This window comes from Anarrhichthys ocellatus, unplaced genomic scaffold (genome assembly GCF_004355925.1).
Source record: "Anarrhichthys ocellatus isolate YVR2014 unplaced genomic scaffold, GSC_Weel_1.0 scaffold49, whole genome shotgun sequence".
NCBI classification, from domain to species: domain Eukaryota; kingdom Metazoa; phylum Chordata; class Actinopteri; order Perciformes; family Anarhichadidae; genus Anarrhichthys; species Anarrhichthys ocellatus.
In genome coordinates, this window is record NW_022280079.1 from 1 (window position 1) to 23,151 (window position 23,151).

Sequence of the window (23,151 nt, forward strand, 5' to 3'; positions counted from 1 at the left end):
CCCAGCCTCGGGTTTGCAGGAAACCATCCTGTGGCCAACGCTGGTATCAGCTGAACTTTTACTCCTTTCTTCCTCCCCCTTCCTCTCCCTTCCTTTTTACTCTTTTTCAATTCCCTCATGGACTCTCCGAACCCTCAGCGATCCAACATACCCATACCTCTTAATAACCGTTTTTCAGCACTGGCTTCTCCTCCTGGGGAGGTGAGGGGCGGCAATGTTTTACATCGCTCTCGTCCCCTCCTCCCCACGGGGAGAACTACACAACCTCCACACCCATATAGTTTACCTCCACACCCACATAGTCTACCCACACATATCTATTTACAAGCCAAATCATATTTCAAATTACTGCAGGCCATTCACCACTCAGAAATTCTCAACACTACATTCAACAACCATACATTCCCACAGGGCATGATGAGGAAGGTGACTTTTGCTTTTAAGTCTTTTTATTCTTTTTTTTTTGTCCAAGGTAACGGACCCTCTTGAACTGGTTGGTATGGACCTAGTGGGAAAACGCACAGTAACAGATGCTGGCAATCAGTACATGTGTGGGCAGAGATCTAAAGACCAAAACAGCAGATGAGGTGACCAGTTGTATTCTTGATTTCTTTTACAAATTTACAAACAGTCCAGGGCTCAGAGTTTCGCAACAAGGTATAGTGATGATGCATTATGAATTCCCAATATGTAGGCTTACTGCTGCTCCTCCAATCAACTATGTGTGGCCTTCGGACTGTTAAGAGATTGTAGAAAATATGAAAGCATAAAAGTATAACCATCACAACATATAATTTGTTTGCTTTTTATAACCATCACAACATATAACTTGTTTACACTTTTTATAACCATCATAATATAAACTGTTTTATTTCATGATAGAAGTGATTTAATATATGACACTTTATGTGACAGTCACTTGAGCCTTATATAGTGCTTCTGGTTCTAACAGGATCAAACCAGTTACAACCAGTTACATTCTGTTGCCAACTCTGGTACAAGATGCCTCCTGTGTGTGTGACGCATGTGATTAGGGGAGGTACTACACTCAGACTAGTATAAAGGAAGCAGAAAATCTGTGAGATTCGGCTTTTTCCCCCCATCTCTAGAGACTGGGATAGACTTCTTTAATAGACCCTTAGGGGTCTTACCCCCTCAGAGGTGTTGAATAGAAGACCCTTCTGCTGTCTTACCCACTCAGAGGTGGGATAGAAGACCCTTTGTGCATTATCAGAAGATCAGCATAAAAAGAGCCAGCAGAGCAGAGAGTGAGGAAGAGAGGAGGGGATTTTTCCAGTGTAGAGCCTGCATTATACTTCTTTAGCAAATCAGCAAAAGCTGAATAGGAAGAATCTATTACAGTAGGAGTGTTAGAATTAGTTATTATGGCACTGAGACTGTTTCATTGAACTTAAATTGTTGTATATGATTGTTGTGTGAAAAACTTTAATAAAACCACGGCCTTACCATTTGTAAGTGGCTGAAACCAAACCAAGTCCTTTCTTTTGCGGACTCCTTCCTGGCCTTTTTTGATATTTTCCTTGACCTCACTAAAAACATCACCTTGATTTCTTAGTCCTTCTCTTGCCACCAGGCTGCAGACTTATCGTCTGTTACCTGCAAATAATCACAAGTGTTGAGGAAATAGATGATCCAAATTCAAGTTTTTAAAAAGGATGAGAACATTAGAGAATCTTACTTCATACTCCTTTGGCACCTCTGAAGGAGACCACGCCTCCCTCCCAAACATCAGAAAGTAAGGACTGTACTTTGTAGTCAACTGTTTCTTGGTCCTGTAGCGTGAATGGATCCTGCCCCGGGGAAAGCGGGACAAGCTTGCGCACCTAACACGGTGGTAACTCTGTCGGCTGTCCCACCTGCGAGGATTAGGTTCCTCTTGGAGGTGTCGGAACAATACCTTCGGCCTTTTATCTCACCCCGTAGCTGAGTCGTTAGGATTTCGGAATTATTGTCTTTCTTAAAGTCTTGTACCGCTGCGCCCTAGGCGCTCTCAGTAGGATGGAACCCTAACACCCAGTATGAATAGTTATGTACATCGTCTACAGTATACTTTAATATTGCCTATTGTGAACATCTCACCATTTATGACTAACACTGCCAAGTCTTCACCCAGGGAACTTACCTTAAATGTTGTCTGTTTCAGCATTAAACACGTCTTTCACCCGCACTCCACCGTCATTGGATCTCCTGATCGGCCCTATGATTCACCTTGGTCTCAATAAATCCCTTAGAACTGCCTGCTTGTCTGTGTACTGTATTTGGGTTCCTAGTCTGTTCGTAACACAAATGTAGCATTATCTTACCTGATGTGTTTTTTTTTTTTTTATAAAATCAGCCGGGAAGAGAGGGAGTGAGACCAGTTGTTGACGTGAATACATCCTGGTTCAATACACAGGCATCGTAGCCTCAGAGACGTCACTTTTGGCCATGTAGTTTTTCTAATAACGCATTTTCAGTTTTATACTTCAACAGTTATGACAAAATGCTAATTTCTTGACTTGCAAAATTATCTTTTAAATGGACAAAAATCATACGTGTAACTCATGGCAAAATTCAAACAGGATGAAAAAAAGTCTCTTGCCATTGACTACCGTTCATATTTTTTCTTAGATAGTCTGTCTGGTAGTCGCTTGTCCCCAATATGAGACACGCTACAGAAAAACACTGGATCTTCCATTTCCCATAATGCAAATTGGTGGCATCTTCCCTGCCTCATTTGAAAAAGATTCTTCAGAGACACAGAAACATTACATAACTGTTTAGTGCCCCAATCCTTGGAAGTATAAATACACACAAGTGTACCTTCTACTGTGTGTGTGTGTGTGTGTGTGAGAGTGAGAGAGGTGTAACAGTGAGAGCTCTCATGAATTCCTCTTTACTTTGGGTTCACAAGGCTAACTTAATATTCAAGAAGACAGAAATGATGAAACAAGGGACAGCACAGTTTGACCTTTTTGTTTTTATTCAGGTAGCAGCACCAATCAGCACTGACCTACTTACACACTGCAGCTCCAAACATTCACAACAGTCACACTGCACACACGTGTACAATCACACACAGACACATCCCTGCAAGACTGCACCAAGCCCTTCTGCAGCTTTCCTGTACAGAGTGAGAGACTGCTGTGATGACAGAGAGAATGAGGAGAGGGAGAAGAAGGTTGGGAGAACAAGAGGGAGAGAGAAATTGATAGGGAGATTGGAAGAGGTAGAGAGAGAGACCTCTAGTTCCACAATGGTAAACTTTGTGTGTTTTTCTTAACTGGTCCATTTCCACATGCATCCAATAAGTCTAAATGTGATTTATTTAACAAAATGGTTCGACTTTCTATGATGCCCATGTCTATGATGCATTCTAAACATCCACTTACATTTTTTTCCTCGAGCTTTCAGTCATATAACATGGTCTTCATCTAGATGGAGGTTGTTGTTGAGTTGTCATGGAGATATGCAAATGCAAGCCTTTTAGGAACTCTCATCCGTTTCGGCTTGAGTTAAGAATGAAAGTTTTTCTTAGAAATAGTACTTATATCGCATGACTTGTGTGATTTTTTGTTTCTAGAGCATGACAGTTGCAGGAGATGATAGACTTAACATGATGGAAATCAGATTTTTGAGATGCAAACTGATCTGATTTTGAACAGATGCAAATACACCTGTCTTCCCTTGTTTATGGAATCTGTGGAAGTGGACTCTACAGTCACCTGGAATAATGGCAGTTGAAGCTACACTGAAACATTGGCACATTAAAGCAAAGGAAGAATGCAGCTCCAGCTATTTCTACACATATGACCATGGTGGAGTGAGTGTTTGTAGTAGTTATCTGATCCCTGATCAGTTTAACCACTATACGATCTGTGACCTGATCATCAATGACTGTTTAATAATAGTAGTTTTTGTTGTAACTGACAAAGTTCTTCTTCCTCTGGTGTCCGTTACCAAACAGCTTCAGGTGTATCAGCATCACCCTCTGGATTGAAGCAGAGATTTGAATGTCACCTGGGAAAACCAGGACACACTGCAATCCCATCGGTATTCTTTTAAAATTATTTAATTTCAAGCCTCTATAATAGTGAATATATTTAATATCAGTGAGATTGACGTACTTAACACTCTTTAACGTAATACATAACTAGTGCTGGGTAAGTTAACGCATAATGCCGACAATTATTTTATAGTGCGTTAATGCATTTTTTTTATTTTGAAAGTCCGTTGCTCACTGGCAGTAGTGGAGGAATGGAGACTACTGGACATCGCTGCGGTAAAGTCAGCAGACACTCAGATCTCCGTGGTCAACTCAGCAGACACTTACATGTTAGTGCACCTATATGCTGACATTCACGGTAGACGCATTCAAACGGCACAGATCGGGAGCGAGCGAAGGACTTTGAAAGGTAGCGGAAAGATTAACGTGAGACAACATCCGGTTTCTTCAGACGAACATCCGGTTTTCAGAATAAAATGCCAACAAAGTATGAATTATATTCACATTAAGTATAAAACATGCTACCTGCATCTCGTGACTTAAATACACAAATTGTGCGTAAAGTGTCTTTATTCTTTGATCGCTGGGTAACCATCATCACCTCTGAGTTACAGCATCATAGTGATGAAGAGTAGAGCTGCATCACATGCTCTGACTGTCATGAAGACACAACACACACACGTAGATGAAACGTGATGAAACATGTTATTCATGTTGCACAGCAGTGGAACGTTTCACATACAGTCACACACTGAGCACAGATAGTGAAGAGATAGAACTGCTGCTGTGTAAAGGGAATACTGCTGCTAACATGAACCTGATGTGTTTACAAACCAAATGTTATTGACCTTTTGTTCATATAGCAGTACTTTCAAAATAAAAGTGCACAATACACTACTTTTGAATTCATTATTGAACTTTGCCATAACAATGCGATTAATCGCCATTAAAAATTGTAATCGTTGCCCAGCACTAATAACAATGCCATCATATTTCTGTTATGATTTTTTCCAACTTTTCTCATCATATAGTAACAGACATCCTGATGTCGATGCTCAACAGTGATGATATAGTACGAGTATAATATCATTGCGACTGTCAGTAATCAGTCCGAGTGTCCTCTCCAGATAACTGGGTGGAAATGTGTCCGCCACAGGTGCTACAGCCGTAGTAACAGCTGGTCAAACCCACATCCGGATCACCATGCCCAGCCTGACAGTGTGCGTCACAAACAGGAGAACACGCACTGCTGCAGCATTACCATCATCAAAGTAGAGGCCAGTTTGAGAAAGAAAGAGTGAAAGAAAGAGCGTCTCTCTGCAATGCAAGTGGGTGATTTTCACAGTTTCTTTATGTCCTCCTCAGACACACTACGCCTCCTCGCTTCACCCATCAGGACTGTAAACACACTGATAAATAAGACTGATTTCAGTGATTGCTGCATCTTTGCCTCGTGCTGCTCGGTGTGGTGGGGGGGCAGCTTCACAAACTGACAGGACTTGAAGCAAGTGTTTGTGCAGACTGCACTGGCGTTAATTTAAAATACATCAAACAGCCCACTGCACAGCTGCAGTCACATTCCGTAGTGGTAACAAATACTGGGAACACTCTAGCAGCATGGTCAGGCTGTGGAGATACCATGAATATCAACCGCATGGATGACCTCCAGCCATCTTTGCACTTCACTTCTCTTGTCATATGAGGAGGATGATTTATTCTGATCTGCATCAGCTATGAAGCACATGAAGCAACAGCAATGGTCGGCTGGCTGGCTGCTCGCCCCAATGTCCGAGTGTGTGACACCCGTCACAATGTGATTTCAAAAATCTGTGTGAACATGTTTACCGCTTTGTCTTATCTCGCCCGCCTGGTGACGATTTGCATTTGAGTCGGGGCGTGCTGTCAGTCAGACCGCTGCTGCTTTTTGTTGGCACTTGGAAGGTGTGCAAACAGAATGTAAGCCCACAATGCTTCACATCTTCAACTCTCCTGAAGCTTTTTGCAAAGCACTGTCCTGGAGGAACAAACACACAGTCACACTTTCCCTCTACCTGCACGTACACACTCTCACACACATACATAATGTTACTCACTGGCCTTACAAATATGGCAATGTCTGCTTTCCTCGGCCGCTGTGTGTCAGATGTCAGGGCCAGAGGTCGGCACCGGGCCTAGCTGGGGTTCATGTCCTCTTTCACAGCTTTTACATCCACAAGAATGGACATGAAGACCCACACTCAGGGTCAAACATTCTAACAAAGTCTCAAAGTCTGCTGATTGGACCCCCCCCCCCAACCCCCCCTTCCCCAGCCCATGGAGTGTGTCAGTAGTTCAGGGCCGGGGGAGTGAGGGTCTGCAGTGGTGGCTAGCTGTTGTTCTCAGCCGTCATGTATTTTAGGGCAGCGAAGCCGTAGCGCCGTGACATGTTCTGCTGGAACTCCTCCTTCAGGGTCTTGAGGCAGACCCGGTACTGCTTGTTGGAGCGGAACTTAGTGATATCGAAGCTTGGTGCATGAGGCATGTGGATCATGTAGGCGTTGGGCAGAACCACAAACTCATACTCCTGTAGAGAGAGGACAGGAAGAGCGTCTTCATTACAACACCTCATATAAAGCTGCATTGGTTGTTTTTTGTCCACATCCAGCCGACACAGAGCAACATTATCATTAATTTTGTGTCCACCAATATTACTTTGAGTTACAAAGTTTGAGTATAAAGTTAACACTAACCGCCCATATAATTGGTGATTAGTAATTGGACTTGCATTTATATAGCTCCTTTCTAGTCTGAGTGTGGATGAATGATACAGACATCTGCTCATCAGCATCAAGTTGGGGTTTAGTGTCTTGCCCAAGGGCACTTTGACATGGACTGGAGGAGCCGGGGATTGAACCGCGGATCTTCTGATTGGAAGACAACTTGCTCTAATTGTACCACAGGGTTGCTTAATAAAATGCAATTTGTAGTCCCATTTTGAAAACATAAGAAAAACACGTAAAAACCCAAAGTATGGTATATGGTATATGTGGAGGGTGGAGGGATGTTATTCTGTATGTGGAGGATGAATGGATGTTATTCTGTATGTGGAGGATGAATGGATGTTATTCTGTATGTGGAGGATGAATGGATGTTATTCTGTATGTGGAGGATGAATGAATGTTATTCTGTATGTGGAGGATGAATGAATGTTATTCTGTATGTGGAGGGTGGAGGATGAATGAATGTTATTCTATGTGGAGGATGAATGAATGTTATTCTATGTGGAGGGTGGAGGATGAATGAATGTTATTCTATGTGGAGGGTGGAGGATGAATGAATGTTATTCTATGTGGAGGGTGGAGGATGAATGGATGTTATTATATGTGGAGGGTGGAGGATGAATGGATGTTATTATATGTGGAGGGTGGCGGAGTCTTACAGCATGAGGCAAGCTGCTCTGGTTCGTTGTAGCAGCTGATATTTCTGTATCTCTTTCCAGACAGCAGCAGGGTGAACAGGTTGTGGCTGGCTGGGTTTTGTCTTTTAATATTCTTTGGGCTCTTCTCAGGCTCCTCAGTAGATGGTACCAATGATGTTCTGGGTAAAATAGAGCCCCCCTGTCCTGGACCCTGAACATCTCATACCAGTTTGTAATGTTTGCACTCAGGATGCTTTCTGTTGATCTGCTGTAAAAGTTCACATTGTAACCAATTCCTTTGATATTAAACCCACCAATTTGTTTAGTCTGTACTCATGCTACAACATGTTAGTAAATCGTCATTAACATGCGTTTCATTCAGTTGAAATGGGAAAAAATACTTTAAGATTATACTTACCATAGACCGTTTTAATAAGAAGAGAAAGAAATGTATACTATCTTGCGTGAACTAGCTAACATACGATACGCGTTTGTCCTTCCAGCCTCACTTTGTTGTTTAACATTGCAACAATAATTCAACAATTGCTTCTGTGGCACTTTTCTTGTTTTTTTACCATAAGTAAGTAAAGATGTCTGGCAGGGTCATTGTCAGCAGCAGCTTGCACGCTTTTATTGTGTTACACTAATCAGCAGAGTGTCCCAAAGCTAGGAAGTGAGACATCATCAAATAGAGAGGACAAAAGAGGGGAAAGAGAAGGGAAGGGGAATTAGAAGTAAGTGAAGGAAAGAGAGGAGATGAGGGCAGGGGTAAATCTAAATGATGTTCTGTTCATACCTACAAACATATATAGGCTCTACAAAATTACCATAACCTTCAATAATTTCATACATTAAAATACAGTATTTTTTATTTATTATTCCTGATGTTATATATCCATTCAGACATCAGTGAAACTAACTAGTAGACATAACTGGCCACTGTTTAATGTGGTGCGATCACACAGGAGCTATTGTTCAGATGATGTCTGGGGATGAACGTCTTTGAACTTCAAGCAGTCCTCTAGTTAATCCATCTAGTTATCCAAATCCCGCTTCACATGGATGGGTTAGTTTCCTCAAGTTGTTGAAATAATCAAAGAACCAGCGTGTTGAGTCAAGATATTGTAGTAACGACAAGATCATCCATAACCCATTTCACTGAAGACGTAAGCCTCATAATAAGATGCATAGTGACTTTTCAACAGGGGTATTAACTGTCTAGTGGTACAGCAGCAATAGATGTGTGAAGCACCAAGCTGATTTAATAGTACTTCAGAAAATAACTGATAAATGTTTACAGCAATGTATTTGGTATTTTAAGATACCGTTTGCATGAACTGCAGATTCATGAATTAAAGCGTGGAGAAGAAGTATACCGAGACATTAAGCAGACAGTTTAGATAGGTAGATAGAAAGTAAGTTACTTGTGCATCCAGCTCCATGATGTGAGCCACCTTGTTCCAGCCAAAACCCACAAAGCGGCGGTCATACTCAGGACTGTCCCTCCTAACCATGACGTAGGGCTCAAAGTCGGCTTCCCACTGCACCCTGTAGGGCGTGGTGGCTGTTCGCCATTTGGCAAAGTTAGTTGGTGCATGGCCTTTAGTCCAAACATGGTACCTAGAGGGAAAGCGAAGAAAAGGTTTTACCAAACTATAGTTGAAGGGAGTCTAAAGATCCACATCCAGTCTTTATGAGGGGAAGTGCCATTCATAGTTTCTAAAATATTAGGTGGCATTTGGATTTGAAACCTCTGTCTGTATCATGGTCTCAAAAGTTTAGTTTACTTATAGGGCCCCGTCTGTCCTTGCTAGTTTCACATTGGCACAGGTGTCTTTTTCATGCCCAGTGCCCACATTGTGTAAGAAGCAAATGTAGTTGGATCTATCTATGGGCTTGTTGTTCTTATAATGAGGCATAGTCTTGAGGCAGCATGATGGCCATCATTGGCCAAGAAAAACCTGGTCCAAAGTATTATACTGTTATGTAAAGGACATATAATTCAGATAGTAAGATGCGCCTACATCGGTGGGCTCACAACACATGCACACTCTGCTTGTTACAAACACAGGGCTGTAGCAGCACTCATCTTCCTCAATGAGACTTTCGGTGCATCTCCTCATAAGCAGTCAAATGGAGTTGCTGAAAGCGCTTTGAGTGGTTGAAAGATTAGAAAAGTGCTATACAAGTACAGTCAATTTACCATTTACCATGGGACAGAGGATTGGGAGATAGTGGAGGCAGAGGGTCCACCGGCCAAGGACCACATACCTGTTCCTTCCCTCCTTTCACAAAACGATAAAGCAAAACTGATTCACAACCACCCGTCAATGGACAGCGACAAATAGTAAACAGAGTGTCCTGTGGCTGGGTAGGATTGTTTCAGACTCCTGTGATCCAAACATTTCCAATAACTCCAGAGGGTCCAGGGTGTTTACTCCAAGTCAGAATCTTCACATTTTCACTGCAGAAAACAGTTTGCCTCTCCAATTTGCCAAATCTGCCATAGCAATGCTCCAGGTGCAAGCGCACCTGGCTTTTAAAAGGGAATGGGAGATGTTGCTCTGATAGGTTTGTTTTTGGCGTAGCATGAATTAAACCAATGTTTAATTAAAAGACTAAATACAACCCCTTTGAACCTTGCTTTGTGGCCAGATTGTCCGTGGTTTAACAAAAGTGGAGTTGGACAAGCCCTAAATGCACTTCAGACCAACCATTGTCAAACCTTAGTTACAGGAGAAGCAATGCCGATTTCGTCCTGGCCGTGAACAGTGGACCAGCTCTTTACCTTTGCAGGTCTATTGGAAGAGACAAGGGAGTTTGCCTGTCCCATCTACATGCGTTTTGTGGACTTGGAGAAGGCTTATGGCCATGTCCCTCTGGGAGTCCTGTCAGGAGTACTGGTGGAATACAGGGTACCTGGGTCCTTTTATAGTCTTTATGCTTCCATCCTTGGGATTCCTCAGATATAATAATGAAGGGTTCTACGCAGACCGCATGGCATGCAGCAGATGTGAGTAAGTAGGTCTATTCCACTCCCTGTATCGATGATTCATTTGAATGTTTGGGACTTCTGTCTATTTGGTTTGAAATTTATTTAAATCGGATAGTTTGTAATTTTATTTTTTTTAACTAAAACTAATGTCTGAATCTGACAGTCTGGCTGTTGATGTATCAGATCAGTGGAAGTAGTATTATGATCCTTTACTGCAGTAAAAGTACTAATACCACACTACAAGTAAAAAACTTAACCGATGTAAGAGTATGTAATTATGTGAGTAGTCATAGTTTTGAAGCATCATATACTGTGTATATATGTTATTAAACTAATAAGAATTAAGACAACAGACACTATCTCTATTAGTACCGACTTCAGACCGGCGTTCACTGCACAGTGCTCTGTTAATTTGTCTGTAAATATTAGCTGCTGCTAGCGCTCTTTTAGCGTTAGGTGCCGTTCACATGTGTCTAAAAACGTATGTAAAACTCCTTCTCTCCTGCTGAGTCTTCATGCTGCTTTGAACAGAGTCATGTGGAGGCGTGGCTGCAGTAGGAAAATATGTGTTACCTGGTGTTTGTTGGTGCGCACTGCAGCTAGAGTAGAACCAGTTGAATAGAAACAAAATTCCTGCCCTCCCTCTCCAACAACTCTACTGCCACAGCAATTGCGGCAAATAAAAGTAGCAACATCTGCACCACAGATAGGGAAATATAATGAAAAGCTTGAAGACATTGCTGGCTTCAGAAACAGATGTAGCTCACCTGAAGGTGAAGAGTGTGCCCATGTCCAGCTGAGAGAGAAGCTCAGCTTTGGACTTGGGGTAAGACAGACGGTATCGCAGCGTCTCAAAGGCTGGAACCACCAGGGCTTTCTTGGCATTGGCCATGTCCAGCTGCACCACTGACTTCCTACAGCCATACACACATAAGCCTGGATTACATACTGTAAATTACTAAAGCAAGCATGTGCAAAATCTCATAAAAGATGTAATAGAAAAATTCACAATTGTCTTTTTAAAATCTAAAGATAGGAAAAACGAAGCGTAAAGGTGTCAGAACACAACCAACTTAGCTGGTTTACGCCTGATTCTTTCTCCTCTTACCTGAGGTACTCGTACAGGCCGTACATAGGCAGGAAGTCGATGTCAGACAGGAACATGTAGGGTGTGTTGACGTGCCGCATGGCCACATTACGCAGCAGGTTGACTGGGTAGAACTGTCCCTCTTTGTAGACGATGTGGTAACCGACATTCCCACGGCTCATCAGCACCTCGGAGCCCTGAGCGTAGCGCAGGAACTGCTGGGCCTCAGCGTCGGACAGGTACAGGGCCAGGCTGATGGGGCCTTCCCAGTGCTTACAAATGGCCTCCAACATCTGGAGCCTGCAGGGGGTGAGACATGGGGATGGGCGACGTCACAAAAACATTTCACTTTCAAGGCCCCAATGTCAAAAATGACTTTTATTCATTGGTGCGAGATAATGAAAATAGTAACTTCTGTGAAAGAATAACTTACATTTCATGCTAGCTTTAGTTATGACAATTTTAGATTTATGTTTTGAGGGAAGCCTAGTTTCTTCTGGATTTCGTTTGTTTATGACGCTTGACAAATATCAAAGTGCACGTAGAAAGGAGGACAGGGTGGATGGGTTGGTCAAGCAAACAGGACAAACACCAAAGTCAATGTTAACTTATTTTAACGTTGCGTTAAAAGTTTAATGTTATGTATGCAACATATTACATAACACTTATTTTAAGCCAAACCATGATCTTTTAATAAAACTAATCAAGTAGTTATGTTTTGTTTCAATTTACAACATTAACCAATGCTTAAAAGTGCGACCGTAATCTGGGAGAAAATATTAATATAGTAATTTATAATACAGTTTAGTTGTATGGTAATGCCATGTTTAGGAGACAGGGTTGTTGATCTGCATTAAAGAGGTACATAAAATGAAATAAGCTTTTGAATGCACAGTCTCTGAAACTCGCATTACATGAAATCTCCCGTAAATGACAAAAATGTCAAAACAAAACTTCTAAAATATTATAATGGTATATTTATTCATGCAAGTATTGAACCCTGCGGCTGTTTCCAACTGTTAGTTTCTTTGTGACTTTAAAAAGTCAGAGATGTCACAATTAGCCATTGCTGCTCACAGCTTTCATTGTTTTTGGTGAAGATATGGAATAAATAATGAGTCACTCAACCTTGGACTTGATATGCAAATTGAGTCCTGATATTTTATTCATCGTTGTTACATTAAGGAAAGCTTGAGACAGCCAGCCTTAACATTAGATTGGGCTTTACTCACTACTTTAACAGGCGAGCTTTGAAAACACTTGTGTTCAGGCTGGCCTTTGCTCAGCATCACTCACTCATAAAACCTCTTCCCACTCTGACGGCCCGCGGGCGGGCTACGGTTCTTGTAATTCGATTTATGCAAGCCATTTCAAGATACAATAACAGCAGGTACAGTTAACGTCTCTGTCAAACAAGCACTCCAAAAATAGCCGATAAAATATTGCCGTGACTCACCGATTATGATTCATAACGTCCCCCTTGTGCATGCTAGTCCAGCAAAAACGGTCTTGCTAGGTGGCCAAGGGTCCACTCGATCGAATCCAGTAAAAGATTTAGTCCAAAACACATTAGTACGTCCATAAAGACCCATGGGGGTCTGTTGCATCATTTCAAATTAGCCAGCAGATATGATAACTCGATCATATTTCGGGCATAATTTCACTTTTCATGTAAACAGAGCGGAGATTTTGACCGCAAAATGGAGCCTACATTCCGCCGGTTAGATTGACACCTCATTTGACCCAATAGGAGCTTCTATAGCCCGGTCACAGTCTGGAACAGCCAACGAGAGTCCGCTTTGAAAGACAATGCCCGCCTCTCTTCTTTGGGTATAGCTCGAGCCAATCGCAACAGATCTTGTTCAAACTCAGGCTCCATATAGCCAATGAAATTACGAAGCCAAGGATATGCAGATTTATCAGATTGAATGCTGGGAAAGTTTTCAAAACTGCAATTGAAACCGTGACTGAGGTAACTGGGACAGATTATCAAGACCAAAGTCTGGTTCATGAGAATTTTCAAGAATCTGTGAAAGTTGACAATGGTTAAATATGATATAGTTAACCATACATTGACATAAATAAACTATAGTTTGAATTTCGAACACGTGGTTTATCGTAGTATATGGATTTTGACGTGGTGACGCGAGCCTCCAAATGCGTTTTTACGCGGCCTATTAAACCACGTGTAAAATATTAATTTTCTGTCGTATTGTTATCAAATTGTAACTTATACCAGGTACCATGACTCCATGGTGACGTAGTATTGTCTTTTCAGGCCTGTAAGTCCCAGCCATAGATAGCTGCTGCCATCTGTTGGCCAAAACAAATCTAGGCGGAAATAAAATCCTTCCCTTTCACTGTACTGAAACGCCATAGCTCAATGCTAGTAGCACTTACAGTGATTCTGACTGATTGTGAAGAAACTTCAGAGTGTTGCCGTTCAATAAAGACTAAAACCATACATGTACTCCCAATGGTTCAATAAGAGCTGTCAGTTTACTTTGGGTACGCGATTGATAGGCGTTTTAGGCAAATTTTACAGGAGTGAGAAGAGAGGGGAAGCAAATTCACAGATGTTACTGTTTTTCACTTCAACATACCCATCCTATTCCACCATGATCTACTCTTTTATTGTACATCAGCTTGAGTCATGTGGGAGTTAAATGAAACCCAGGGTGTCAACAGATTGAAATACTGGTAACATAAAGGATAGGAAAGCAAAGTCAGCAAAGGCAACATTTATAGAATTTTAGCTTGTTAAATAATAAGAGCATTTGAAGGAACAATCAGTCTGCTGTTATCAGCAGGGGTTTTATCTCGTGTTGATGGAGGTTCATCTCTCTACCCTTACATCAACTACTGCTGAGATTCCAAGCTTACTAAACAAGCAGCTGGCTCCACACTTTGTGGCTAAATTCGGCCCCTCCACCATCACCGGGTTAGGGTTAGGGTTAGGGCTAACCCTAACCCTAGCCGGACCTGGGGTGACAGGGCCTTCTCAGCTGCTGCACCTCCCCTCTGGAAAGCCCTCCCCATCCGTGAGGCTCCCTCCCCATCATCATTCAAACAAGCCCTCAAAACCCACCTCTTCAAACTCGCCTTCACCTGCTAACCACCCTCCTTTACATGACCCATTCAGCACAGCTTCTCCAGTTATTTTCTTTTTTTTGTTTGTTTGTTCAGTTTGTCTCTGCCTTGTAAAGCGTCTTTGGGCATTACTATTATTAATATTTAATTATACTACACTATATTTACAGTAGAGATGTTTGATTGACACTCCAGCTTTAAATCTATCCCAGGGCTCGACAGTAAGGGTTGCCAGGTTGCCACTGGCAACTTTTTTGAGAAATTGTCAACTAATCTTTGGCCTTTGGTTGCATCAGTGGCAAATACTTAACACATAAAAAGCAAGGCCAACAAACAGCAAAACGTGCAGCAAAAAAAAAAGAAAAAGAAAAAAAAAAGCTATATTTAAATTTGACTGTTACAGAGAGAAGTGGAACTAGACAATGCTTCGTGTGTGTTGGTGAGTTTTCTCACATGTGCGCAGCAGCTGTTTTAGGGACAAAGGTGAAGCAAATAAAGTTGTTTCACTGTTCGACTAATCCGTCACCATCACAAACTAATGTGCAAACTGATTCAACTGAGAACCCGGAGTCCAGATCACTGAAAAAGCGTGACCGGATTAAAAACTTGAGGAACCTTTGATGGGGAGCTCAGCTTCAAGGATCATATCAGTAGCATCATAAAGCTTGTCTTTTCCCAACTCAGAATCATTTCCTGAATGAGAGACTAGTTTTCACAAATGGACTTAAGAGAAACTCATGTGTGCATTTGTTATGAACAGGCTGGATTACTGCAATGCTCTGTTTATGGGTCCCAAACAAAACAATCCATAGATTCAACCAGGAGTCACCTGCACGAGTTCTAACGAAGACAAAAAGATCAGACTATATAACTTCAGTTCCCTTAAAAACCTTCACCCCGTTACTCTCAGAACACGAATCAAATTCCACTGGCTAGTTGGCTCCTCTGTACATCTCAGACACGCTATGAGTTTATCAGCCCAGCCGATGTCTCCTCCATGTGCCCACAGCACTTTCTAAATCCTGTGATATTCAGCATCTATGCACCTAAAGAACGGAACCATTGGCTACGGATCTTCGACTTGCTCCGAAACAGTTATTTTAAAATCAAACTAAAGCCTTCCTTTTCACTGGAGCATGTTCTTAAATGAACCAGACGTATTTGTCCAGCACACTTTTTTGTGTGTGTGTGTATGCATTTCTATGGCTATTTAATGTTTGCTTGCTGTTGTGTTTTTATGCAAAGCAATCTGAACTGCTTTTGTATGATACAGTGCTACACAAATAAATGTGAATTGAATTTGAACTGAACTGACTAAGAACCAGATGAACCCCAACTCCCCTCCCCAGTGACGACTCTATTCTGGAGAGAGACATCAACAGGCTTTTTAAAAAACAGAACCCCTGCAAAGCAGCTGGCCCAGACTGTCTCCCCCTCCACCCTGCAGCATTGTGCTGGTCAGCTGTCTCCGGTGTTCACAGACATCTTCAACAACTTGCCACGTACCAGCCTGCTTCAAGGTCTCCACCATCATCCCCCTCCACAAAAAAACAAGGATCACAGGACTTAATGACTACAGGCCCGTCGCCCTGAGGTAATGAAGTCATTTGTGCTCCTTGTCCTGTCCCACCTTAAAACCCTCACTGACCCACTCCTGGACCCCCTGCAGTTCACTTACAGAGCCAACAGGTCTGTAGATGACAGTCAACATGGCCCTCCACTTCATCATCCAGCATCTGGACTCCCCAGGAACCTACGCCAGGATCCTGTTTGTGGACTTCAGCTCTGCCTTCAACACTATCATCCCGTCTCTGCTGCATAACAAGCTCTCCCAGCTGCACGTGCCCGACTCCACCTGCAAGTGGATCACAGACTTCCTGTCTGACAGGAAGCAGCGCGTCAAGCTGGGAAAACATGTCTCAGCCTCCCGGACCATCAGCACCGGTTCCCCCAAAGGCTGCGTTCTTTCCCCTCTGCTCCCTGTACACCAACAGCTGCACCTCCAGTCACCAGTCAGTCAAGCTCCTGAAGTTCGCGGATGACACCACCCTCATTGAACTCATCTCTGGTGGGGATGAGTCCACCTACAGGTGAGAGATTGAGCATCTGGTCACATGGTGCGGTCTGAACAACTTAGAGCTCAACGCTCTAAAGACAGTGGAGATGGTTGTGGATTTCCGGAAGAATGCAGCCTCACCAGCCCCCATCATCCTGTGTGACTTCCCCCATCACCCTGTGTGACTCCCCCGTCGACGCTGTGGAGTCCTTCCGCTTCCTGGGTTCCATCATAACCCAGGACCTGAAGTGGGAGCTTATCGTCAGCTCCTTCACCAAGGCTCAGCAGAGGATGTACTTCCTGAGGCAGCTGAAGAAATTCAACCTGCCAAAGACAATGATGGTGCATTTCTACACAGCCATCATTGAGTCCATCCTCTGCTCCTCCATCACGGGCTGGTATGCTGCAGCCACAGCCAAGGACAAGGGCAGACTGCAGCGTACCATTCGCTCTGCCGAGAGGGTGATTGGCTGCAATCTGCCATCCCTCCAGGACTTGTTTGCCTCAAGGACCCTGAAGCGAGCGAGAAGGATTGTAGCCGACCCCTCTCAGCCTGGACAAAAACTGTTCATGCCCCTTCCATCTGGCAGGAGGCTGCGGTCCATCAGGACCAAGACCTCACGCCACATCAACAGTTTCTTCCCATCCGCAGTTGGGCTCATTAACAGAGCCCGGGACCCCCACTGACTCTGTCACCGCCAGTGCAATTTCCTACCAATCACTCCCCTGCACATCCCTTCTAGGTTTGTTATTTAAATACACTCGACACTTTTACATTACACTTACATCTCACTTGATTATAGTCCTGTTATCTGTTAGTTTGTGCACTTTATTTTATATTTCACTTTATACTGCATTTTATATTTTACTGTAAATTTTTATATGCTTCTACTTTTTACACTGTGTTGATTGTTAAATGTTATGCACCACCCGTCATGTCAAATTCCTCTGCCATGGTATGTTCAACATACCATGGCAATAAACGGTTCTGATTCTGATAATAAAGCTAACTCATAACTGCATAGGACCTTGATTACTCAAAATGTAAGGTGACTAAAAATGGCAACCATATTTTCAGTTCCGGCAACCAAAAGCTGATGCTTTTAAAAAGTTAGTGTCGAGCCCTGTGTCCACTTCGAGCAGTTTGCAATGAGCCACTGGTTTTATATGCAAGATGTTTGCAGCCAATAATGTTCAGGTTGGGGTTGCTTGATACAAACTAGTTTGATCAAGCATGAAGCGGTGTGTTTATTGCTGGAAATGGTTGTGGAAGTAAGTGCTCTAATATTCTGTCACTTATGGGACTGTAACCCTGGAATCCCTTCTAAACCCAAGCACACCTGTTGCAGAACAAAGGTATCTCTGAAAGTTTTTAATTTACATGCAGTGGAGTATTACCATATATTGTAACAGACTAAGGTTTGTTACCGTTATTGAAGAACAGTACCTGTCCATAGAAAGCTGGGCGACTAGTGTGACGTCAGTGTTGTCAGAGCTGGGTTCATACTCATAGTGGAGGAAGTAGAGGTGCGTTCGGTGGACGGTGAACCGTTCTCGGCGAAACTCGTAGCAAGGATCATCTTCGTCCAGCTCTGACAGAGTCTTCTGAAGCTGCAGGCAGAGACGAGAGAGACACACCAACAGTAAGACATTTTATGGACAATGTTAGGCTGGCACGCAGCGGCCGGACTTCGGAAGCAGGAGGACGGACACAGAGAGTACGTGTAAACCAACCAGGTGTTTATTTCACCGACAAAAACAAATACAAATACATGGCATAACTCTTTCAGGGACCACGGGCAGCATGTAGTCCTGGCAGCGACAGCACTAGATGTAATTATGGCAGCCTTATATAGTCTGCCACTAACGAGGACCTCCACATCACTGTAAGATAGGCGACTCCGCCCCTCACTCTACCCCACAATCCCCTAATCTACAACAAATACATTAAAATGGATGCCTAACATTCTAAAGGTCAATTATCTATATGATCTCTATTGTGGTGAGACATCACCATAGAGATCATATCCGGCCCAAACAGATGATTCAATTTTAGCACCACCCTTCTAGTAATTACCACATGGTACCTTCCCGGAACTATAAAATGGTGCTCTTGTACCCTGGGGACTCTTTTAGGAGGAACACCCTGGAGAGGAGACACAGCAGAGGTAAGTGCTTTGAACATGCAGGTTATTTGACAGCACTATTAATATATTCAATCATTTTAGTTAAAGATAACCAAACCAATAATATGTTTGTGTCTACAGGCTCGACCTTCAATAATTACTCCTGAGACCATATCAGAACCTTACAATAAACATTCAACTCTCAGTGTGTGAGTCTCTTGTCTCGAACAGTCCACAAATGCCTGCAATGGAGAGGGTCTTTGTCACGGACAAGAAGGTTAACCACTGAAGGTAATGCTGCATCACAGTCTCTAGACCACCAGTGACTCTGTCCCAAAAACTGCACCATGATCGAAATAGGGTGAGAACAGACTGATCATGAATCACTTCACATATAATGGGGTAAATGGACTGCATTTGTAATGCTTTCATCCAAAGCACTTTACAATTCACTTACCCATTCACACACAGACTCATACAGATATGCAGAGGGCTGCTGTGCAAGGCCTAACTATCAGGAGAATTTTGCTTATGGGCCCCTCCTGGACAAGTGGTCAGGAGGGGCCAGGGATCAAACCGTGGAACCTGAGCTCAATGGAAAGTTGGATAATTATCATGTTTATCTATGTGAAGCAGGATTCATTAAAGGTAAACTTCTGTATTTTTCTATCTTGCTTTCCCATGTTTTTGTGTCCAAGTGACTAATGTGGACAATCATTTCTGAAACTGGTCTGGTGTTGACAGAGAACACTGCAGACGGCTGCCGTTAAATGCCCATAGTGATTACATTGCAGCTCGTTAAACAGCTATTGTCTGCAGCACTCTCCCTCAATACTGGTCCAGTTTCAAAAATTGGTGTCCCCATGACAACTGGGCAAACTTTATCTTCTAATGAATATCATGCTATATAATCGAAAGCTCCAGAACAGCTACTAAAAGCACCTGGAAGTAAGTTGGCTCTGTGAAGTTCTGTTTGAAGAATGAACTCAGAAGCTCATCTATTGTGGCATTTAAAGGACAGGGGAACATTTCTTATCCTTTAAAGCCTGCAGAGTTTAAAGCTAAAGACTAAAATGGTCACGAGTAGAAAAGGACAAGCTCATGTCATGTGTGAGCTGGAACCAAATTGTTCCATGGGGAAGATCTAAGTGTCATTGCCAATAAACACTAGCTTACATGGATATTTATGTTGCCCTGGTGTAATAAATTAGGTTTTGAAGAAAACGGATTAAGACAATATTAACGGCAAAACCATGGGTTAAACAGAGTAAAAAAAAAGACGAAAACACTGATGGTGTTTTCAGTTTGAGCAATGTGTTTTGATTGGTTAATTGAGGTATCATTTATCCCCACTTGCGGTAATTGGTTGTAGGTAAAGGAGAGGGCGGGGTTAAGAGAAAAGAACGTGAAAAAAGCGGGAAGAAAAGAGAAGTCTGAAGGAAAGAGAAGAGAGTGGTATAGATAAAGAACGGGAGAAATGAGTTTAGATAGTCCATGACAATGTCCTTTACCATCAGTCAAGAACCGACAGTACATTTCTTGTTCTGTTTGGTTAGGTTTAGGCATTAAAACTAATTGGTTAGTGTGAGGGGAAAATCATGGTTTTGGTCAAAATCAACTACTTTCTTAAGTTTAGGGAACCTTTGTCACCATGAAAAAAAAACAACAATCTTGACTGTTGGTAGGTACCGGCAAAGAGACCGTGGACTCCAGTGTCCATTGCTATTTTAACCCATCCATCCACTCCAAACTCCCCTGTGAGGTTTTCAGGGCATAGAACAATGTCACATTGCTTCAGCCTTTGCTTCTGATGATAGAGTCATCACTCATATTGCCACTAAAGGTTGTTGCCAATTAAATATAAATCAACATCTTACTTAGGCATTTGAATTAAACACTTTTCACTGGAGAACTTCTGTGTCCATGTCTACATGTGTACAAGATATTTGTGGTGGTTATGCTGGAGCATGGAATAAGTTTTGAGGGCTTTTCTGTGTCCCAGTCTGCCACCTCTAATCTTACATAAATCCATTTAGCACCAAGCTGTTACAATTGATTACAAATAAAATGCAGTTCTCTCCCTGATTAGCTCTCACCAAACACAAACGGTGATACAGGATTTGCTGAGCACAAACCTGGAGTCTTTTGCACAGTGTACTGCAAACATGACGTTAATAGAGCAACACATCAACCAAAGTATGAATGGATGTCAGCCTTCTGTACTCTGGTCTATGCAACTTGTTCAAGAACTCTAGAATCACTGAAGCTCAACAAAGATTTGGGGAACAGCAGAGAGAAGTGGCTGAAGGGCTGTCAGCAGAGGAGCTGTTGAGAGGCATCGCTCTGCTTTGAACAGCGTTATTAGTGGAGCTGCAGTGGGTGACTGGGCTGCAGTGGCCCTGTGGAGTCTGGTCTGCAATCTGCAGCCAATCCCTCAGTGACTTCATTAGTCTAATCATCACTTTAATGGGATTTAAATTGGTGCTCAAACTCTGAAAAATTGAGTGAGCAAACTATTTCCTGAGTTAAGGACACATTAGAATTGAGTGTTGGCAAAAAAAGGCTCTTGCGTACCATGATGGGAAATTATAACGTGATTAACTGACCACAGTGCTGACACTTAAATAATTCTATGGTCCCATAGTGGCCGATTCTGTAAAAACTCAACTCCAGACCATGGTGAACTTCAGCAGCTTAGAAGCTGAGGAGGTGTAAATGAATGACTCTATACAGTATACTGGGCACTTACAGGGTGTGTCAGGGCCTTGTTAAGCTTCAAATGAAGCAGGTTATACAACATGTGGTCCAATCATGTCTACACCTCTTCTGAATGGACACACTGGAAGGTGGGCTGAAAAGCCTGCTGTCATAGTCTGCCTCCCACTGTCTCTTTAATCTCTCTCAGGGAATTTTGTGTTTTTTGTTTGTCCTTGTAGTGTGGACAAGATAGATTGTATAAATAATAAAAAGCAGCATGCTCTACTGAGGAATCCAGCTGTTTCAGCAGAAAAAGGACAGTGGTCAGACCGTCTTCCCCAGACTGATTGATACAGAATTCAATGGACAAAAAAGGTTTACAAGGAGAAACATCAGTTTTTTAGTCACCCTAGTGCTGTGGCTCTAGAAATGCCAATGTTGTTAGTCGGTTGCCCATACTAGTTCAGAGTGAAATATTTAGGGTTGGGTTTCTGACTCTGTACTTTTAAGGGTACCAACTAAATTACGTTGGTACTGCTGAGCACTGAAATCAATTGGTGTCAAATTGCAGTACCTGAGATTGCACCTAGTTGAGAGAGTAACTTAGACTATAGAGAGAGAGTAAAACTCTACACTTTTCAAAACTCTTGCTGCAACATTTAATGCAAAGCTGGCCAGGGCAACACGTCTAACCTGAGGAAATACCTGGTCAAACAAAAAAATATATCTAAAAGCTGAGTGTACCATGTCCCCCGCAGCAACCACAGCTAACGTTAGCACACCTGCAACCAACGCTGGAGAAGTTAAACACTTTATAAAGTGAGGCATCGACAACTTCATCAACATCATCAGGTGGTTAGATAGCTAGTTGGATAAGTTGCTGTTGGAGATAACTGTAAAGTACTAAAAAAAGATACCATTGGATACCAGTACCAAATTCCTGGAAGCTATATTGATATCAGTTCAAATGTGAACAGTACCCAACCCTAGCAATATTTGGTTTGCCAGGGAATTTTGCACAAACAATTATGGTCCCAATAGAATAGATTCTAGAGAATCTGGTGATCCCCTAACTTGTATCTAGCACCATCTAAATTTCAATGTAACCCATCCTTTAGTGCAGTGGTCACCAATCTTAAGCCCAAGATCCATGACCTCTGCCTTGGTGACAGGCAAGACCTACCTATTGAGGCGTTGAGAGAAAGACTGTCCAGACTGTACTTGCATTTGAGGCTTTTTATTTGGCCTAATTGTAATTGAATGAAATCAAACACTGTGGTCCAGCTTTCAAATTGATGTGACCAAGCACACACTAAATTACTTAATTTCAGTGCAACATAAAAAGGAAATTATTTGTTAACCGCACACAATATGAACAAGAAAAAACACATTTGCAATGAGCAGGCTGGATGAACTACCAATATTAACTGAAGTTACAACACAACACTGACAAAATTCTCAGTCAGTGCAACTAATGTAAGTGCAGTTCAGCTGTGTCCCATCAGAAGTCATGTGACTGTACACTGTCTGTGAGTGCCTTGTAGTTCGGCTCATAAGCACAGACAGCCAGTCTGAGGCAGTCTGTGAGGTGTCTGTCAGTAAGCCGGCTCCTGTACTTTGATTTGGTGATTTTCATCTGTGAAAATGCCATTTCACAGAGGTAAGTTGATCCAAAGTAGGCACTCACTTTTAGTGCA

The 23,151-nt window shown here is 42.5% G+C and overlaps 1 protein-coding gene across 2 annotated transcripts in view; it reads right to left on the reverse strand.

Moving 5' to 3' along the window:
* Positions 1-4,910: 4,910 nt before the first annotated feature.
* Positions 4,911-23,151, reverse strand: part of large1 (LARGE xylosyl- and glucuronyltransferase 1) — a 118,231-nt gene continuing 99,990 nt past the window's right edge. For both annotated transcript variants that reach the window (XM_031869872.1, XM_031869871.1), the window contains 5 exons: positions 18,079-18,242; positions 11,507-11,785; positions 11,166-11,312; positions 8,828-9,023; positions 4,911-6,569 (listed from right to left, as the gene is read on the reverse strand). In XM_031869872.1, the coding sequence (XP_031725732.1) occupies positions 6,372-6,569; positions 8,828-9,023; positions 11,166-11,312; positions 11,507-11,785; positions 18,079-18,242 (984 nt within the window). In that variant the 3' untranslated portion in view covers positions 4,911-6,371. The remainder of the gene's footprint in view (positions 6,570-8,827; positions 9,024-11,165; positions 11,313-11,506; positions 11,786-18,078; positions 18,243-23,151) is intronic.